The following is a 21,232-nucleotide window of genomic DNA, read 5'->3' as shown; positions in this document are numbered from 1 at the left end:
CATTAGTTCTCAGAACTTGTCAGAACTAACAATTACGTGAGAGCTTTGTTACCCCTGAAAATCTTGGTCCACATGAGAAGACCTTCAGTTAATGTCATGGTTAAAGCATGGACATAGCATTAAAAAACAAAAACAGAAACAAAGTAATTTCAATATATGAAATATATTTCAATATATGAAAATATATTTCAATATATATTTCAATATATGAAAAACTGAGAGTCATTGGTTTATGTGTTGATGGAATTAGAACTATAGAAGTGCAATTCTGAGTCCAATATCATCACTATAGCCAGGTCACTATTTCCCAATTTTCTCTGCAGATGAACAGTTTCTACATTTGCTGTAACCATGGAATTGAATAGCAGTGTGAGTGAGTTCATTCTGCTTGGGTTAACCCAGAATGTTCTGAAGGAGAAAGTCGTGTTTGTAGTCTTCTTGTTTCTATACCTGGCAACTCTGATGGCAAATCTACTGATTATGATGACCATAAGATTCAGCCGGATACTTGGGAGCCCCATGTACTTTTTCCTTTTCTACTTATCCTTTGCTGATACCTGCTTCTCAACAAGCACTGCTCCTAGGTTGATAGTAGACTCTGTATCTGAGAAGAAAGTCATCTCCTATAATGATTGCATGACCCAGATTTTTGCATTTCACTTCTTTGGGTGCATGGAGATCTTGGTGCTCGTCCTCATGTCCTTAGATCGTTATGTGGCCATTTGTAAGCCCCTGCGGTACACAACTATAATGAGCCAGGCTGTCTGTGGTACAATGGTGAATCTGGCCTGGGTGGTATCTTTTATCCATTCTTCTGCACAAATTTTCTTGGCTTTGAAACTACCATTCTGTGGACCCAATGTTATCGATAATTATTTCTGTGATATGCCAACTTTGTTGAAACTTGCATGTATGGACACTCATTTAATTAATTTACTCATAGTTTTTAATAGTGGGGCTATCTGCATGGTAAGTTTCATAGTCCTGCTTACCTCTTATATTTTTATCTTACATTCTCTGAATAACCAGAGTGCAGAAGGAAGAAAGAAAGCCCTCTCTACCTGCACCTCCCACATTATCGTTGTCATCTTATTCTTTGTCCCATGTATATTCACATATGATCGTCCTGTAACTACATTTCCAGTGGACAAGATGGTGGCTGTGTTTTACACTATTGGGACACCCTTGCTCAATCCTCTGATTTACACTCTGAGAAATGCAGAAGTGAAAAATGCCATGAGGAAGTTATGGTGCAACCAACTCTGACTTGAAATGGAAAAACAAACAAACAAACAGAACAAAACAAAACAGAGGACTCCAATTTCTAATTCTGAAACAGCTTAAATAAAATTGGGCTGATAGAAATGAAAAAATGTTTTCATCCCAGTGTGGACAATTGAATCTTCTCCCAGTAAGTTATTTGTAGACATAGGCAGAATGACCTCAGAGCACAGACCCATTTCATTTAGAGTCAGCATCATACACTGCCACACTATTAAATACAGTAGTATTTGTGGGAGATACGCCCACTTCACCTTTCTGCTGTCTGCACAGCAGATTGTGAGCCAGCCCTTATTGCATCTATCACTTTAGCTCCCTCCTTTGTATGTTATCCTGGGTTGTGTATCTCTTTTCCATGGTTCTGAGCTGGTTTGAAAGACTCGCCCCTAATTTTGACTGGCCTATTTTGTGGGCAAATCAGTTTTGACACTACTAAATCTGGATCTTATCTTTTCTGGCTCAATGATGAATATCCTCAAGTCAGTACAAGAAGCTGATGGACCATAAATATCAACTAATTAAACTATTTGTTGGTTATCTTCCCTTTGTAAGATCTGTAAAATTGGCCTTTTCTTTTTCTTGTCTCTTGAGCAGGTTCAAGGATATAACTCATGAACTTCTATTCAAGTAGTATAATTCTGCTATAACAGATAAATTTATTGTGTTGATCCACAATTTCTATGTACTTTAATATTTTTTTTCTTGTTCTTCATGCTTATTATTATTTATTCATATTTTTAGTGTCATATACATTTGTCATAAGTCCACAAGCATTTCCCTAATTGTTGGTTGGTGAATTGGGGACAATTTTATCCAGTTCTGAGTGTTAGATTATAAAAACAAATGCCTCCTGGATAAGAGTACACATTTGAGAAAAGCAACAGCTGACAGAGAAAATAGAGCTAATGTTACAATATTTTATCCAAAAAAGGAATATACAAGGGATTGTTTCATAACTAGTGGATAAGATTGCTTAGTTGCCTGGCATGGGCATGTACGTTTCTGGGTTGAGAGAGATGTTTCAGGTTATGGTTTCTTGAATTCTACCTTCATTAAGCTAACTTTGCATGGTAATTTGACTTTCTATACAGATTTCCCTCTCTGGAGAGAAAAGTATTGACTAATGACTAGAATAAACACTTTAGTGTTTTGGTTTATATTTCTCACACATGTCATTATACTACATTCTATTTCAGGTACTGTTAATGAATGAGTAGGGACAACCATAGTCATTCCCTGTGAGAGTGGTCAATGAGAATAAATATAATCGAGACTACTTTCCTACAGATCTGGTGACTGGAGCTTGAAGTGTGGCAGATGAATCCATCTAAATCCATTCCGAGAGGCTTTGGTTGAGTATGCCTCCTTGAGGATAAAGGTCAAATTTCATACTCTGACAATGAAAGTTTGGAAGACTTATTTAAAGTTCATCTCCTGTACTGGAAAATCTTTCAATGTACAAATCCTATAGAGGTTCCCGGGTAACTGAGTCAGTTAAGCATCTGACTCCTGGTTTCTGCTCAGGTCATTTTCTCATGGGTTGAGACTTAGCCCCTTGTAAGGATCCATGCTCAGTGAGGAGTCTTGCTTGAAGATTTTCTAGATCTGTCCTTCCCCCTACTCTCATGCTCTCTCTCTCTCTCTCTCAGATAAATCAATGAATCTTAGAAAAGTACAAATCCTGTAAATGATGAGGCAGGAATTTCTTGGTTGGTAACATAAGGCATCAATAAGCGACTTGCCTTACCACATTTGCCACAAATTTAGCTTTGCTATTAATTGCTATATTTTGGTATTGCTATAGAAACAGAGAGGAAGAACAGAAAAGAGGAGAAGGGAGAAGTATTGATGAAAGTGAGATTATGAAGGAGAGAAGGCTTTTCAACTTGAGTTTTAGGAACTTCATTAGGTGAATGCTTGATCTCTGATAATCAGGAAGCTTTTTTTTTTTTAAATCAGTTCTGTTTATCTGAGATTTCTTTGAAAGTACATGTATTTAGGGAATTAAAGCTCAGAGGAAAAAATTCATTTTCTAAGTTATATTAAAAGTAAAATAAAATCAAGGGTCTTTTTGACTTTAAATACTATCTCTATGCTGATGACTCACATATTTGCATTTCCTCTACAGACCTCCTCCTTGAATGCCAGACTTGGACACTCAACCACTTGCTTGAAACTTGCTTTCAGATATTTGTAGATATCTTTATATTTAATGACTGATTTTTCCCTTTCAAAAGCAAGTTTAATATGCTAGAAACCAGTGTGTGTATAAATTAGCAACTTAATATTAGATATTTTTAAAGTCACAGATAAGCATTCGTTGAAAGGACAGTTATATAAACTTGACATATAATCCCTCCAGGTGAAACTATGTAAACTCTGATTTTTAAAAAATCTAGTAAAGATGATTAGCCTAAAGTATTTCTGTCAGGTTACATTTTTCTTTTTGATATGTGTTAAATGTTCTATTTGATTCTTTCTAGCAACCTGACTAAACAATTTATTTCACAGTAGGCACGTAAAGCAGGTTAAAAAGGCATAGTATGCAGGTGCCTATGTGGCTTAGTTGGTTGGGTGACTGGCTTCAGCTCAGATCATGATCCTGGAGTCCCAGGACTGAGTCCCACATTAGGCTCTCAGGTCCATGGAGATTATGCTTCTACCTTGTATCTTCTCCCCTCTCATGCTCTCTCTCATTTTCCCTTTCTCAAATAAATAATTTTTTTAAATGGCATAGTATGTAGTCCACTTAAACTGTATATGACTTCACCTGGAAGATCTTTTTGGGCATTATTAAGCAGTCATGGTAAAAACTGCCTTCCTGAAACATAAGATTCCTGAAACATCTGAGACTGGGCTGTTACATATTCACATATGCTATAATGAGTTTTGTGAAGTGTATAAACCTGGCGATTCACAGGCCTGTACCCCTGTGGATAAAAATACATTATATGTTTATAAAAAAAATAAAAATAAAAAAATAATAAAAAAAGAAGCATTGTTCTACTAGAATAGTGATAATTTTTAAATGTTAACTATTTCCATTCAGTTTCTTTAAGACAATTTATACTGTGGTGCGTGTACTCAGAAGACAGCAAAGATGATGAATTCCAGAGTGACTGTACTGAGGAGTCTTGGGTCAAATTGAGCAAAACTAGGCTGATGTGGTTTAGTGTAAGCTCTGACTCTTAGCTGAACTCATGATGTGGTATCCGCTCAGCCACATCAACTGTTTGTTGCTTTGAGGTGTCAGGGCAATTACCTTTCTTTCTTTTTTTTTAAAGATTTTATTTATTTATTTGACAGAGGGGCGCACAGCAAGAGAGGGAACACAAGCAGAGGGAGTGGAAGAGGGAGAAGTTGAGTTTCCCTCAGAGCAGGGAGCCTGATGTGGGGCTGGATTTCAGGACCCTGAAATCATGATCTGAGCTGAAGGCAGGTGCTTAATGATTGAGCCACCCAGGCACTCTGGGCAATTACCTTTTTTTAGTGTTGTGTAAATTGCACATTCACATTCAGAGTGAAAATGCGCATTTCATTACTGCTAGGTTTTGCTATCAAATCTGGTGAAATTCCTTCATGAGACAGTCATGTTGGGAAAGCTTCGGGGGGGGGGGGGGGTGGGCAGGTGTTCATAGGAAATCAGTTTGAGCTCTGAGGTGGTGTATTGCTAAATCTTTACATTTCCAAGAGCAGCAGACAACAGTATCCTCTCATCACTCCATGCGTGTCCAATATAATGCAACATCTACCTGTGACTGTAGCATGCCTTCAGTCAGTACACTTCTTTTTGTTCTTTCCTTTCCTTTCTGATCCTTTTCTTTTCTTAAGATTTTATTTATTTATTTGAGGGAGAGAGAACATACAAAAATGGGGAGTGGGATAAGGAGTAGCAGGCTTCCCGCTGAGCAGGGAGCTTCAATCGGAACTCAATTCCAGGATCCTTGGACCATGACCAGAGTGGAAGGCAGATGACTAACTGACTAAGCCACCCAGGTGCCCCCCACTTCTCTTTTTTTAAATAAAAAATAAATCTTTTATTATCGATATTAATTTATACAAATATCAATATTAATATATTAATAATTAATTTTATATTAATATCTTTATCATTTTATATTAGTATTAATAAATAACATTAATTATTTTTAATAAAATATTTTAAAAATATTTTATTTATTTAGGAAGGCGACAGAGGGAGAGTGAGCAAAGCAGGGGGTAAAGGGTAGAGGAAGGGGTGAAGTAGATTCTGCCCTGATGAGGGCTTGAAGCATAGAGGATCCCCCTGTAAGATAGTTCCAGCACATTCTACACAATTACCCTGGTTTTGATCAGGTCTGTTAGAGGTATCAGAGTAGTGAAAATCATGTCTGCCAGACTCCCATCCATGGTGGAGTCCACTTGGAAATAAGGCCTGGGTCATCTGTGAATAGTACTAAACTTGTAGTAGACATGGTGTTGCAGGGGAAGAGGTGCAGTGATGGCCCCCTGTGTCCCTTCCAGGTCCTAGCCTCCCTGTGGCTCCCTCCCTGTGGACCTGGAGAGGTCTCCAGGACCTCTCCCCAGGAACCACCACCAGGATGAGCACCTCCACTGGCCCATCCCAGCCAGGGAGACCAACAGTGACTAATTGTTGTCACAGTCAAATACCTGTGGCCTTCCCCAGACAATCCCATCCTTTTAGTTTCTCAGGCCAAAAACATGGATGTACAAACAATTGATAATATCACAGCTCACACCTAACCTGTTAGAAAAACATTTGTTTGCCTTCAGAATATACGTAGAATATGATCTCTTTTACCACCACGTCTCCTTCCATCCTGTTGTGAGCTGCCATCATCTCTCACTTACATCATAGTCATCATAGAACTCAGAATTGTCCCTCCTTCCACCCTGCAGTGATTCCATTTTGCTCAGAGAAAAAGGCCAAATTGTTACAATGATTTGACCTTCTATTGCCCCTTTGGTCCCTTCTGGTACTTCCATACTTGCTGTCTTAGCTGCAGACATACTGGCTGGCTTTCTTGCAATTTCCTGGACATCAGGCAGGCTTTCCTTACTTAAGACATGGGTGCTTGCACAATAGCTTCATCTACTTATGACATTATTCTAATCTCTCCTCAGTGAGGTCTTCCTTATGGTTATTTAATTCCAAATTCTTATTAGCATGCCTGATCTTTTTATTCTTTTTTTAAATTTTTTTTATTATTTGTAAACATATAATGTATTTTTATCCCCAGGGATACAGGTCTGTGAATCGCCAGGTTTACACACTTCACAGCACTCACCATAGCACATGCCCTCCCCAATGTCCATAACCCCATGATATTTTTATTCTTTTTGCCTTTTTTTTTCCTTTCAGAGAGATAGTGGTATGGGGAAGAGGGAGAGAGAAAATCTTAAGCAGGCTCCATGCCCCTTGTTGTTGCTGTATATTGTCTTTATTCCTTTCCAGTCTATGTTACTTTTGGGCTCTCTCTTCACACAAAGGATCCCCTTTAATAGTTCTTGAAGGACTGGTTTAGTGATCACAAATTCTTTTAGCTTCTGTTTGTCTTGAAAACCCTTTATCTCTCCTCTTTATCTCTCATCGTATTCTGCTTCTATGATAACCTTGCTGGATAAAGTATTCTTGGCTGCATAGTTTTTCATTTAGCAGCTTGAATATATCATGCCCTTCCTTTTCTGGCCTGCCAAGTATCTGTGGATAGGTCTGCTGCCAGTCTGTGAAGTTTCTACCCATGTAGGTTAAGGAACTATTGTTCTGAGCTGGTTTCAGGACTTTCGCTTTGTCTCTGAAATTTGCAAACTTCACTATTGTATATAGCGAGGTGTTGACCTATTTTTTGATTTTGAGGGGTGTTCTCTTTCTCTCCTGGACTTGAATGTCTGTTCCTTCCCCAGAGTAGGGATGATATCTCATATACTTTGCTCCCAGATACCTAGTGCTCCTCTTTTTCTTTCTTATTTTTCTGGGACCCCAACTATTCTAATATTGTTTTGCTTTATGGTATCACTTTTCTCTCAAAATTTTCCCTTGTGATTCAGTAGTTGTTTATCCCTCTTTTTCTCAGTTTCTTTATTTTTTATCATTTAGTCTTTTATATCACTGATTCTCTCTTCTGCCTCATTTATCCTGGCAGCTAGAGGCTCCATTCTTTATTTCATCTCATTAATAGCCTTTTTTATTTAGACCTGTTTAGATTTTTGTTTTTTTTTTTTATTTCTCCAGAAAGGGATAATCTTATATCTTCTATGCTTTTTTCAAGCCCATATAGTAGCTTTTCTTTTTAAGATTTTATTTATTTTTATTTGACAAAGACAGAGACAGCAAGAGAGAGAATACAAGCAGAGGGATTGGGAGTGGACGAGAGAGAAACTGGTTTCCTGCTGAGCAGGGAGCCAATGCAGGGATCAATCTCAGGACCTTGGGATCATGATCTTAGTGGAAGGCAGACACTTAATGAGTGGAAGGCAGACACTTAATGATTGAGCCCCCTGGAATCCCCCAGCTAGTATCTTTATATTCATTGTTCTGAACCCTACTTCCAACATCCTACTTATGTCCACTCTGATCTGGTTCCTGGCTGTCAGTACTGCCTCTTGTTCTCTTTTCTGGGGTTAGTTCTTCCATTTTATCATTCTGTCCAGAGTAGGGTAGATGAATGAAAGAATAAAATACTAAAAGAGCAATAACCCCAGAGAAATGTACACTAAACTATTCAACTATTCAGAAGAGACAGAAACTGGAAAAGAGAGAGAGAGAAAGAAAAGAGAATGAAATAGTTGAATAGAACAAATCAATACACTAGATCCTGGGTGTATTTTGGTCTGTTTGTTAGGAGAAACTAGATCCTCATATTGTCAAGAAAGAAAAACTTAAATATATACAAAATAAAATAAAATGCAGTGAAAAAAATAAAGTATACATATGAAAATAAAGATTAAAAAATACTATAAAAAAGTGTGGATAAAACAAGAAATTAGTTGAAAAGGAAAAAAAAAATAAATCAAAGGTCTAAAGAATCATGGAAAATACCATGAATCCTATATACTTTTTTCCTAGCACTGGGTTTTTGCAGTTCTTGTGGATTAATAAACTTGATGTTAGTCGGATATTCCTGCTAGTCTTCTGGGGGTAGGCCATGTTATGCTGACTCTCAGGTGTCAGGTGGGGTGGAATTGCACCGAAATTGCTAGGGGGTTGGTCTCAGTTTAAGTGGCACCAGATTGCTCTATGTGGGTTTTGTTCCATGAAGGCTTTCTCCACTGCCTTAGAAGATGAGAATGAAAATAGCAGCAGCCTGATCTCCAGTGTTGGAGAGGAAAGTTCATGCTCTTCACCCTTTAGTGAGCCCTCAGAGAAGAGCACTCTATCACTCCGGTCTGCCTGGTTTCAGTCCACACTCTGTGTTCACCTAGTCTGTGACCAAGAATTTCTATCTCAGTCACACAGCACCATATCTAGTGTCCAAAAATTACAGACAGTGGCAGGAGGCACCAGTGCTGTTCCTACTAGGGAGGGGGGAGGGGAAATCTCTCCATGGTTCTCCCACTTGATGGGCTCTTGATAGGAGACTGGTCATCAGAATGTGCTGCAGTTTGCAGTTTATGGCAACACTGAGCAGAAAGCTGGTGCCTGGGCTCATTGTTTGCTACTACCTGGGAACTCTGCTGCAGTAAGGTACCCCCATTATTTTTGTGACCCTGGGGATCCTGAGACCACAGTGTCCCACCTGGGATTTTGCCCCACTTCACCTCCTGAGCACCTTTCAGACAAACTTCTAAAGGTTTTAATCTTATACTCTGTTGCTTATACCATTTTCTAGCACCCAGTTTACAGAGGCCTCCTCCTCCCAGGGTTTATCTTCCCAGAGATTGCCTTGGATTCATGTCTCTGCAACTCCTACCCTGCAAAACACTGTCACTTTTCCACTTGTAGAATTGCAATATTTCTTTTTCTAAGGTCTCCAGGTGATTTTGCAGGTGTTCAGAATGATTTGATAGCTATTTAGCTGATTTCCTGGGATCAGATGAAATTAGGGTCCCCTACTCCTCCGTCTTAACTCTCTCCCCAGTCTGCAGCTTTACAGATGTGGTCAGAGTAGTCATCATGGAGGACATCACATCTGAATAGATGAAGAAGGGGAGTATGTCACCCATGTGGATATACACAGCAGAAATGTGTTGGAAGGTTTGAAACCAGTGAGATGGGAACACAGAGAGTATTAGTTGAGGTCAGAGAAGGATTGGTGAGTCCAGATCATGCAGAGCATTGTAGGTTACATTTAATGACTTCATTTTTGATGAGAGCAACAATGGAGTACCACCTAAGAGCATTGATCAGAGGAGAGATAAGACTTGGTGCAGGGCATCAAAGTGGATAATGGGTGAAATAGGTGAAAGGTTTGAGAATACACCAGTCATGGCACACACTGAGCAATCTATACAATTGTTCAATCAAAAAAAAAAGTGCATTTTATTGTATTTAAACTATAACAACTTCATTTTTTAAAAATTTTTAATTTTTTTTATAAACATATAATGTATTATTAGCCCCAGGGGTACAGGTCTGTGAATCACCAGGTTTAAACACTTCACAGCACTCACCATAGCACATACCCTCCCCAATGTCCATAAACCCACCACCCTCTCCCTACACCCCTCCCCCCAACCTCCTAAGTTTCTTTTATGACATTAAGAGTCTCTTTTGGTTTGTCTCTCTCCCGATCCCATCTTGTTTCATTTATACTTTTCTTACCCCCTACCTTACCTCCCCCCTTTGCATCTCCACTTCCTCATATCAGGGAGATCATATGATAGTTGTCTTTCTCCAATTGACTTATTTCGCTAAGCACAATACCCTCTAGTTCCATCCATGTCATCGCAAATGGCAGTATTTCATTTCTTTTGATGGCTACATAGTATTCCATTGTATATATATACCACCTCTTCTTTATCCATCCATCTGTTGATGGACATCTAGGTTCTTCCCATAGTTTGGCAATTGTGGACATTGCTGCTATAAACATACGGTGCACGTGCCCCTTCGGATCACTACATTTAACAACTTCATTTTAAAATAGAAAAAAATGTAAAAGAACTTTTATTTCCACTTTCTTTAGCTTCTTTCCTTACTTACTAACTTAATGACTTCAAAATATTTTAGAACATACAGAAATTTTAATTAGTAGTTTCCATTGTAATAATTTATGTTTTATTAGCATCATTAAGATGGATAATAATTATTATATCTGTAGTAAGATTTTCTAGAATAGGAAGCTGGGAGAAATTAAGAAACTTGATTAAAGTCACAGAAACATAAAACATGAAACTAGAATTGAACGTTGTCACCTTTGTTGAAATATACTAGTCTAAGAGATTTGTGTTTATTTAGAAAAATCTGGACATAAAGAGGAGGGTCTTTGGGAAATTTTAGTAGTCTATACCTCAGAATGACTTTAAAGGTGTCCTTTTTCCTTAGAGCAGGGACATGAGTGGAGCAGTTGGTAACTGAAATGAGTGGGTTCCCTTCGGAAGACTAGGAGGGGAGAAGGGATCTGGGGACAGAATCTGCCTGTTGACAGCTTTGTCCAGGATTCCTTGGCACCATGATTTGCTGTGATTCAGCATTGCCTGAGCTAAGTAGTTTATAGAGCATATCCTTTAGGGTTGGGTGGGAGGGACAGAATCCTTATCCCTCCAAAGACTGGGTATTTGTCATATGATCTCCCTGATATGAGGAAGTTGAGAGGCAAGGTGGGAGGTTTGGGGGGTAGGGAAGTAAAAATGAAACAAGATGGAATCAGGAGGAATACAAACCATAAGAAACTCTTAATTTCACAAAACAAACTGATGGCTGTTGGGGGAAGGTGTAGGGAGAGGATGGTTGGGTTATGGACATTGGAGAAGGTATGTGCTATGGTGAGCACTGTGAAGTGTGTAAACCTGGTGATTCACAGACCTGTAACCCTGGGGCTAATAATACATTATATGTTAATGAAAAAAATTTAAAAAAAGACTGGGTATTTGTGAACCTCTCTAAAGTCTCTATAACTATCTAATGGAGGAAGAAATGTTTCATCCATGTGTTCTTCCAGAGAACTGTTCTGGGATAATACAGCTGGCTTTAGAGATGTTTCTATCACAGAGTAGTGAGGATATTTACTTTTTATGCTAGAAAATTCTAAGAGTAGCAATAACAAACTTTCTGCTGGTATTACAGATCCTTCAGAAGAGTGTAACTCAAGCCTTCTAGGAAAGATTGGCTATTGTGGAGTATCTTCTCTCCCCATAGATCCTGCAATGGAAAATCAAGTAGATGTATTTTAGGTACAGTTTACATGTTGCAAACACACTGCACATGATTCATCTTCAAAATATATCAGAATTGTGAGAGCAAAAACTATGAGCTCTCTATTGGACCTCATCTCTTTCTGTGTAAGAAATAAGGTATGTTTTCAAGCCCAACTAAGGAATGTCCTTTATCTAGCCTCTCATCAGGGACTGGCTATTTTGGGCAGTTGCCATTATGCATTTCTGTCTCCTGAGAAGCATGAAGTTCCAGAAATGTATTTCTCTTATTGATAAGAAGATTCTGATGTGTCAGGGTTCCTGGCTTTCACTGGCCTCTGCTTAATGCAGCACTGCATCAGGAGTAATTCTTATGGAAAGCAGGGTCCATTGAAGGGGCAGATATAGTCTCCTCTGCTGGTGGATTTCTTATTTGTAAAGTTGAAGGTCAGGAGAAGGAAAGGGTGTGTACTGACCACATGCAATCCATATGCAATAATACTGTTGATACCATGATTCTGTGATACTACGATCCTGGTTATTCTGATATTAATTATAGTGTTGACTGTCCAAACCCACTGTCACCTTGAATTACATTCTCTTACTGGCTTTAGAGTAAGGAATGATATATGGGGAGGAAGAATGAGAAACAAACTCTCTAACAAAGTCCTAGGAGGAAGCACTCTTTATCTCTAGCAAGGTTCTTTACTCAGCCTTGCACTGGGGTTTATATTTAAGTATAAATGTAAGTGCTGGTCTCTTTTTTTGACACATCTTGAAATTTCCATCCATTTGATAGTCAAGACATGTACTGGACATGCCAATGGTTTTCTTCCTTACTTATTCATGGTTTCTGACTTTATACTGGCTACACTGTTATGGTTGAGTCTGAGGTTTTGCATGGTGTTAGAGGGTGGAATGTACAAGAAGGAGAAGTTGCCATGGAGCACAAAAGCTACAGACCTGGTACTGGTTTCTTTTTGACTGCTCTCTGCTAAACTGCCTGCCAGCCTAGCCTGAATTGCACAAAATAGATTAGTGTGAACTTGCCTTAGGAGGTATAAAGTCAAGTGAACAAAGATATGAAAGCAAAAGAAAGAAGGCTATAATTAAGGGTTGCATGATTCATTAAACACATATGCACACATACATTTTACCAGTTTAAGTTCTTTAGCAGGAGAGTGGTTTGGGAAATCTTGGAAGGCTTTACTGAGGACACTGTATCTGCAGCTGGTACTCTGTGCACATGTAATGATGGAGACTGGAGGTTGTTTCAGAGGCAGGTCACTTATGCACTAAGAAATATTGAAAATTTGATGAGTTTGAATTCTCATTGAATGAGAAGGTATGGGCATATTTTTGAGGGATATCAAGTGTCACACGTGGCTGGAGCATGCATGTCCAGAGCACTGAGGGGAAAGGTGGTAAGAAAAATTGTGACATGGTGTTTGAGGGCTGTGAAAGTCAGGGTGAGTATTTCAGCCATTGCATTTGAAAAATAATAGTAGCTATTTTATCATTTTTATGATCCATCATATTTTTAAAATGATTACTTTTCCAAGTTATAGCAAGGAGGTAAAAACAGGGAGAAGGTAGAAGAGGAGGAGGAGAGGGAATATCTGGTGTTGCGTTTTTTCTTTCTGTTTAGAAACTTAGAAATTCCACTTAATGGACTAGAATTGGTCATTTATAATACTCATGTTTATGAAATACCAACCTGCTTCTATGGGGTCTATGAGCTGATAATTCTCACAATGAAATCTCACACAGATTTCTCACTCAATGTGTTCATTTTTTTTTTACACAAAATAATGCATGACATTTTATTTAGAATTTAACAAATACTAGACATTGTGTGAAAAGAATTTTTATCTTCTGTGTTTTGGGAATTTGAGATGACCCTGCTTTTAGTGAAAAGCAATGAAAATACTCTGTATGATATAATGATGGATGCATGTCATTAATATTTTTCCAATTCCATAGAATGTACCACACCAAGAATGAACCCTGGGGTAAACTCTGGCCTCTGGGTGATGGTGATGTGTCATGGTTAAATGATCAGTTGTGACAAATGTACCATTTTGGTGGGAGATGCTGATAATGGCAGGGGGTGATATCTGTGTGGAGGCAGGGACTATATGGGGACTCTGTACCTTCTTAGGTTTTGCAGTGAATTTAACACTGCTCTAAAAAAAGAATCTTGACAGCAACAACAAAAAAAGACAAAACAACGGAATAATTGTTCTTAACACTGAGGGCTGCTGTGGATGTTTGGTACCCATCCTGCCCCAGAGAACAGCGGAGAGTGAGCACTTCTGGTCCTTCACTCTGAGGGGATGTGACAATTCTGAAGCCACCACAGATTCATTTTATTGGGGATACAGCAAATGCACTTGTATGCTTTCCCCTGAGTTTCTCAGTTCAGGGGATACAATGATGGATGTCTTCAGTGCAACTCATACATCTTGAAGGACGTACATAAGCACTTCATTACAGATAAGCTCCAAGTCCAATGGGACTACATTAAAAAAAAAAAAAGATGACTAAATTTTGTTAAACAACTAAATGATTTTACAGGGCATTTGAGTGACTCAGTGGGTTAAGTGGCTGCCTTTTGGTCAGGTTTTAAACTCAGGTTCCTGGAATCTAGCCCTGTGTGGGGCTTCTACTTCTCTGCCTGCTGTTCCCCCTACTTGAGGTCTTTCTCTCTCTCTCTCTGTGTGTGTCAAATAAATAAATATAATTTAAAAAAGAAACTAATTGAGTAATTATGTTCTTAGGTGCTGAATAAATCTTTTTTTTTAAATATTTTATTTATTTGACAGAGAGAAATCACAACTAGGCAGAGAGGCAGGCAGAGAGAGAGGAGGAAGCAGGCCCCCGCGGAGCAGAGAGCCCGATGTGGGGCTCGATTGCAGGACCCTGGGATCATGACCCAAGCCGAAGGCAGAGGCTTTAACCCACTGAGCCACCCAGGCGCCCCGGTGCTGAATAAATCTTAATAAAATCAGCTCTCATGTTCTGTGTGTCTCCAAATTTTATATTTGACCACAAGAATATATTCAAACTTCATAACCTGGCTTTCATGGCCTTTGGCTGGGAGGAAAACTTGATTTTCCAAGTTCTTCCACTATGACTTTAGAATATGTGTAGAGGTTTATATTGGCCTCTTTGCCCTATCATCTCTACTAATACTTTGATTTGATTTCTTTCATCTCAAATAGTCTTCCCTCTGTTTTTCATATCATATCTTTGGATCACAAACTCTTTACAACTAAGGACCTATTTTATTTCTACTTTCTTCTCATAATGGACCATATGTAATGAATCTGTTTTATGCCTTTTCTATGGTTTTTTTTTTTGTATTTTATTTATTCAAGACTTGGAGACATCATTCCCAGGTTCTGACCACCATGAGCCACTTGGCATGACCCACAGTAACAATATGATTTCAGCCAGTCAGCAAAGGATATTTGTGTGTAAAACCATTGTGCAGGTCTATTACAGGTAAATGAGCAAAGTAGATTAACAATTTTGAAAGTAAATATTAATCATAATGGAAAATTGATACTAATAATCATAACACAAGTAACCATTTCAATTGCAGGGAGTACAGATCTGCATCTCCCATGCTTTGTGCATACTGAATTATTTAGCCTCCATAAAAATCCTATAGAATAGGTTATTTTACTTATAGTGTTTACAGGTGAAGAAAATGAAGCACAGAGATATCAAGGGACTTGTTCAACATCTCACCATAGTGGGCAGTTGGGTGGAGTATGAATCTAGGCTGTCTGGCTTCAGCCTCTATGCACTAGGTGCTAACAGAGGAGCTTACCTACCTCTCTGCTCTTCTTTACAATACCTGCATCTCAGGGAATCTGGTTTAGAACCTGTCTTTCTTCAGTTAAAGTAAACATAATTATGAATTTTTTACTGCCAATCTATCCCTTGGGAATTTGCACTCTTCTTGGGCAGATGGTTTGTATTCTTCTAATACCAATCACAAAGTTCCTTACATAATGAATAATTTCATCTACCTGTATCTTAAAACTCATATTACATAAATTCAAACAGGGGAGCATTTTGTCCACTTTTTACAATAACTCCAGATAATTGTGATTCAATATTTAATTAAAATGTAATTATAAAATTATAAGAGAAAAGGGGACGAGTCAAGATGGTGGAGAAGTAGCAGGCTGAGACTACATCAGGTAGCAGGAGATCAGCAAGATAGCTTATCTAAACATGGCAAACACCTACAAATCCAATGGGAGATCGAAGAGAAAAAGAACAGCAATTCTAGAAACAGAAAATCAACCACTTTCTGAAAGGTAGGACTGGCAGAAAAGTGAATCCAAAACAATGGGAAGATAGACCGCAGGGGGAGGGCCGGCTCCCGGCAAGCGGAGGAACAACGGAGCACAAAATTGGGACTTTTAAAAGTCTGTTCCACTGAGGGATATTGCTCCAGAGGCTAAACTGGGGTGAAGCCCACGCGGGGTCGGCATGGCCCCTGGTCCTGCAGGGTCACAGAAGGATCGGGGATGTCAGAACTTGCAGGTATTAGAATGAGGAAGCTGGCTACAGAGACAGAGCCTAGGACTGAGATCTCAGCTTCGGGGTACCTTGAACCGGTCCCAGGCTGGGTGAGCTCGGATCGCAGCTGGAGGCTGTGGATACGGGAGTGATTGGGCGCTGTTCTCTGGGGGTGCACTGAGAAGTGGGGCCCTGGTCTCTCGGCTCCTCTGGGCCATAGACTGGGAGGCCACCATTTTCATGCCCATCCTCCAGACTTCTACAGAAAGCATTCAGGGAACAAAAGCTCCTGAAAGCTAACCTGAGCAGATTACTTAGTCCGGCCCCCGGTAAGGGGGGTACAATTCCGCCTTGGGCAAAGACACTTGAGAGTCACTATAACAGGCCCCTACTCCAGAAGATCAACAAAAAATCCAGCCAGGACGAAGTTCATCTACCAAGGAAAGCAGGTTTAATACCAAGGACAGCAGCGGAATTCCAGAGGAGGTTAAAGACATAAAGAATTTATGTCTTTCTCCCCATGATTATTTAGTCTTGCGGTAAATTTTACGTTTTTTTTTCAATTTTTTTTCTTCTGCTGCTATTTTTTTAAATCTTTACCCTTTTCTTTTTTAACATTTTTTTAAAAAAGATTTTATTTATTTATTTGACAGACGGAGATCTCAAGTAGGCAGAGAGGCAGGCAGAGAGAGAGGAGGAAGCAGGCGCCCCACTGAGTGAAGAGCCCGATGCAGGGCTCGATCCCAGGACCCTGGGATCATGACCTGAGCCTAAGGCAGAGGCTTAACCCACTGAGCCACCCAGGCGCCCGTCTTTTTTAACGTTTTTTTAACTAGTTTATCTCTATATATATTTTTCTTTTTTTTATAATTTTTCTTTATTTGTTTTCTTTTTTAAAATTTTTTCTTTTTTTTTCTGAACTTCTTTTTATCCCCTTTCTCCCCTCCCCCCCACAATTTGGGGTCTCTTCTGATTTGGTTAAAGTGCATTTATCTGGGGTCTTTGCCACCCTTTTAGTATTTAACTTGCTCCTTCATATATTCTTATCTGGACAAAATGACAAGGTGGAAAAATTCACCACAAAAAAAAAAAAGAACAAGAGGCAGTACCAAAGACTAGGGACCTAATCAATACAGATGTTGGTAATATGTCAGATCTAGAGTTCAGAATGACGATTCTGAAGGTTCTAGCCGGGCTCGAAAAAGGCATGGAAGGTATTAGAGAAACCCTCTCTGGAGATATAAAAGCCCTTTCTGGAGAAATTAAAGAACTAAAATCTAACCAAATTGAAATAAAAAAAGCTATTAATGAGGTGCAATCAAAAATGGAGGCTCTCACTGCTAGGATAAATGAGGCAGAAGAAAGAATTAGTGATATAGAAGACCAAATGACAGAGAATAAACAACCTGAGCAAAAGAGGGACAAACAGCTACTGGACCATGAGGGGAGAATTCGAGAGATAAGTGACACCATAATATGAAACAACATTAGAATAATTGGGATTCCATAAGAAGAAGAAAGAGAGAGGGGAGCAGAAGGTATATTGGAGAGAAGAATTGGAGATAATTTCCCTAATATGGCAAAGGGAACAAGCATCAAAATCCAGGAGGTGCAGAGAACCCCCTTCAAAATCAACAAGAATAGGTCCACACCCCCTCACCTAATAGTAAAATTTACAATCTTAGTGACAAAGAGAAAATCCTGAAAGCAGCCCAGGAAAAGAAGTCTGTAACATACAATGGTAAAAATATTAGATTGGCAACAGACTTCTCCACAGAGACCTGGCCGGCCAGAAAGAGCTGGCATGATATATTCAGAGCACTAAACGAGAAAAATATGCAGCCAAGAATACTATATCCAGCTAGGCTATCATTGAAAATGGAAGGAGAGATAAAAAGCTTCCAGGACAAAAACAAAAACTGAAAGAATTTGCAAACACAAAACCAGCCCTACAGGAAATATTGAAAGGGGTCCTCTAAACAAAGAGAGAGCCTAAAAGTAGTAGATCAGAAAGGAACAGAGACAATATACAGTAACAGTCACCTTACAGTCAATACAATGGCACCAATTTCATATCTCTCAATATTTACCCTGAATGTTAATGGGCTAAATGCCCCAATCAAAAGACACAGGGTATCAGAATGGATAAAAAAACAAAACTCATCTCTATGTTGCCTACAAGAAGCTCATTTTAGATGCGAAGACACCTCTAGATTTAAAGTGAGGGGGTAGAAAACAATGTACCATGCTAATGGGCATCAGAAGAAAGCTGGGGTGGCAATCCTTATATCAGATCAATTAGATTTTAAGCCAAAGACTAAAATAAGAGATGACGAAGGACACTATATCATACTCAAAGGGTCTGTCCAACAAGAAGATCTAACAATTTTAAATATCTATGCCCCTAATGTGGGAGCAGCCAACTATATAAACCAATTAATAATAAAATCAAAGAAACAAATCAATAATAATACAATAATAGTAGGGAACTTTAACATTCCCCTCACTGAAATGGACAGATCATTCAAGAAAAAGATCAACAAGGAAATAAAGGCCTTAAATGACACACTGGACCAGATGGACATCACAGATATATTCAGAACATTTTATCCCAAAGCAACAGAATACACATTCTTCTCTAGTGCACATGGAACCTTCTCCAGAATAGATCACATCCTGGGTCCTAAATCAGGTCTGAACAGGTATCAAAAGATTGGGATCATTCCCTGCATATTTTCATGCCACAATGCTCTGAAGCTAGAACTCAATCACAAGAGGAAATTTGGAAAGAACCTAAATACATGGAGACTAAACAGCATCCTTTTAAAGAATGAATGGGTCAACCAGGAAATTAAAGAAGAATTGAAAAAATTCATGGAAACAAATGATAATGAAAACACAATGCTTCAAAATCTGTGGGACACAGCAAAGGGAGTCCTGAGAGGAAAATATATAGCGGTACAAGCCTTTCTCAAGAAACAAGAAAGGTGTCAAGTACACAACATAACCTACACCTAAAGGAGCTGGACAAAGAAGAAAGAAACTCTAAACCCAGCAGGAGAAGAGAAATCATAAAGATCAGAGCAGAAATCAATGAAATAGAAACCAAAAAAACAATAGAAGAAATCAATGAAACTAGGAGCTGGTTCTTTGAATTAATAAGATTGATAAACCCCTGTCCAGACTTATCAAAAAGAAAAGAGAAAGGACCCAAATCCATATAATCATGAATGAAAGAGGAAAGATCACAACTAACACCAAGGAAATACAGACAATTATAAGAACATACTATGAACAACTCTACACCAACAAATTTGACAATCTGGAAGAAATGGATGCATTCCTAGAGACATATAAACTACCACAACTGAACCAGGAAGAAATAGAAAACCTGAACAGGCCCATAACCAGTAAGGAGATTGAAACAGTCATCAAAAAATCTCCAAACAAACAAAAGCCCAGGACCAGGCGGCTTCCCAGGGGAATTCTACCAAACATTTAGAGAAGAACTCATTCCTATTCTCCTGAAACTGTTCCAAAAAATAGAAATGGAAGAAAAACTTCCAAACTCATTTTATGAGGCCAGCATCACCTTGATCCCAAAACCAGACAAGGATCCCACCAAAAAAGAGAACTACAGACCAATATCCTTGATGAACACAGATGCAAAAATTCTCACCACAATACTAGCCAATAGGATTCAACAGTACATTAAAAGGATTATTCACCACGACCAAGTGGGATTTATTCCAGGGCTGCAGGGTTGGTTCAACATCCGCAAATCAATCAATGTGATAGAACACATTAATAAAAGAAAGAACAAGAACCATATGATACTCTCAATAGATACTGAAAAAGCACTTGACAAAGTACAGCATCCCTTCCTGATCAAAACTCTTCAAAGTGTAGGGATAGAGGGCACATACCTCAATATTATCAAAGCCATCTATGATAAACCCACTGCAAATATCATTCTCAATGGAGAAAAACTGAAAGCTTTTCCGCTAAGGTCAGGAACATGGCAGGGATGTCCGTTATCATCACTTCTATTCAACATAGTACTAGATGTCCTAGCCTTAGCAATCAGACAACAAAAGGAAGTTAAAGGCATCCAAATCAGCAAAAAAGAAGTCAAACTCTCACTCTTTGCAGATGGTATGATACTTTATGTGGAAAACTCAAAAGACTCCACTCCAAATCTGCTAGAACTTGGACAGCAATTCAGTACAGTGTGAGGATACAAAATCAATGCACAGAAGTCAGTTGCATTTCTGTACACTAACAACAAGATAGAAGAAAGAGAAATTAAGGAGTCAATCCCACTTACAGGTGCACCCAAAACCATAAGATACCTAAGAATAAACCTAACCAAAAAGGCAAAGAATCTGTACTCAGAAAACGTAAAGTACTCATGAAAGAAATTGAGGAAGACACAAGGAAATGGAAAAATGCTCCATGCTCCTGGGTTGGAAGAATAAATATTGTGAAAATGTCTATGCTACCTAAAGCAATCTACACATTTAATGCAATCCCTATCAAAATACCATCCATTTTTTTCAAAGAAATGGAACAAATAATCCTCAAATTTATATGGAACCAGAAAAGACCTCGAATAGCCAAAGGAATATTGAAAAAGAAAGCCAAAGTTGGTGGCATCACAATTCCGGACTTCAAGCTCTATTACAAAGCTGTCATCATCAAGACAGCATGGTACTGGCACAAAAACAGACACATAGATCAGTGGAACAGAATAGAGAGCCCAGAAATAGACCCTCAACTCTATGGTCAACTAATCTTCGACAAAGCAGGAAAGAATGTCCAATGGAAAAAAGCAAGCCTCTTCAATAAATGGTGCTGGGAAAATTGGACAGCCACATGCAGAAAAATGAAATTGGACCACTTACTTAATCCACACACAAAAATAGACTCAAAATGGATGAAGGACCTCAATGTGAGAAAGGAATCCACCAAAATCCTTGAGGAGAACACATGCAGCAACCTCTTTGATCTCAGCCACAGCAACATCTTCCTAGGAACATTGCCAAAGGCAAGGGAAGAAAGGGCAAAAATGAACTATTGGGATTTCATCAAGATCAAAAGCTTTTGCACAGCAAAGGAA

General features: G+C 38.8%; 1 protein-coding gene across 1 annotated transcript; it reads left to right on the top strand.

Annotated features, from left to right (window-relative positions):
* The first annotated feature begins 351 nt into the window (after positions 1 to 351).
* LOC123949736 (olfactory receptor 4C11-like) lies at positions 352 to 1,266 on the top strand. Its single transcript, XM_046017323.1, has one exon. The coding sequence runs from the start codon at positions 352 to 354 to the stop codon at positions 1,264 to 1,266; it is 915 nt and encodes a 304-aa protein (XP_045873279.1).
* Positions 1,267 to 21,232: the final 19,966 nt, after the last annotated feature.

The sequence above is a fragment of the Meles meles genome, chromosome 8 (assembly GCF_922984935.1).
Source record: "Meles meles chromosome 8, mMelMel3.1 paternal haplotype, whole genome shotgun sequence".
Taxonomy (NCBI): Eukaryota; Metazoa; Chordata; class Mammalia; order Carnivora; family Mustelidae; genus Meles; species Meles meles.
This window is presented reverse-complemented; position numbering and strand designations above follow the sequence as displayed.

What these genes read in the sequence shown, in the direction of transcription:
- LOC123949736 (XM_046017323.1), top strand. Translation starts at nt 352, where the DNA reads ATGGAATTGAATAGCAGTGTGAGTGAGTTCATTCTGCTTGGGTTAACC.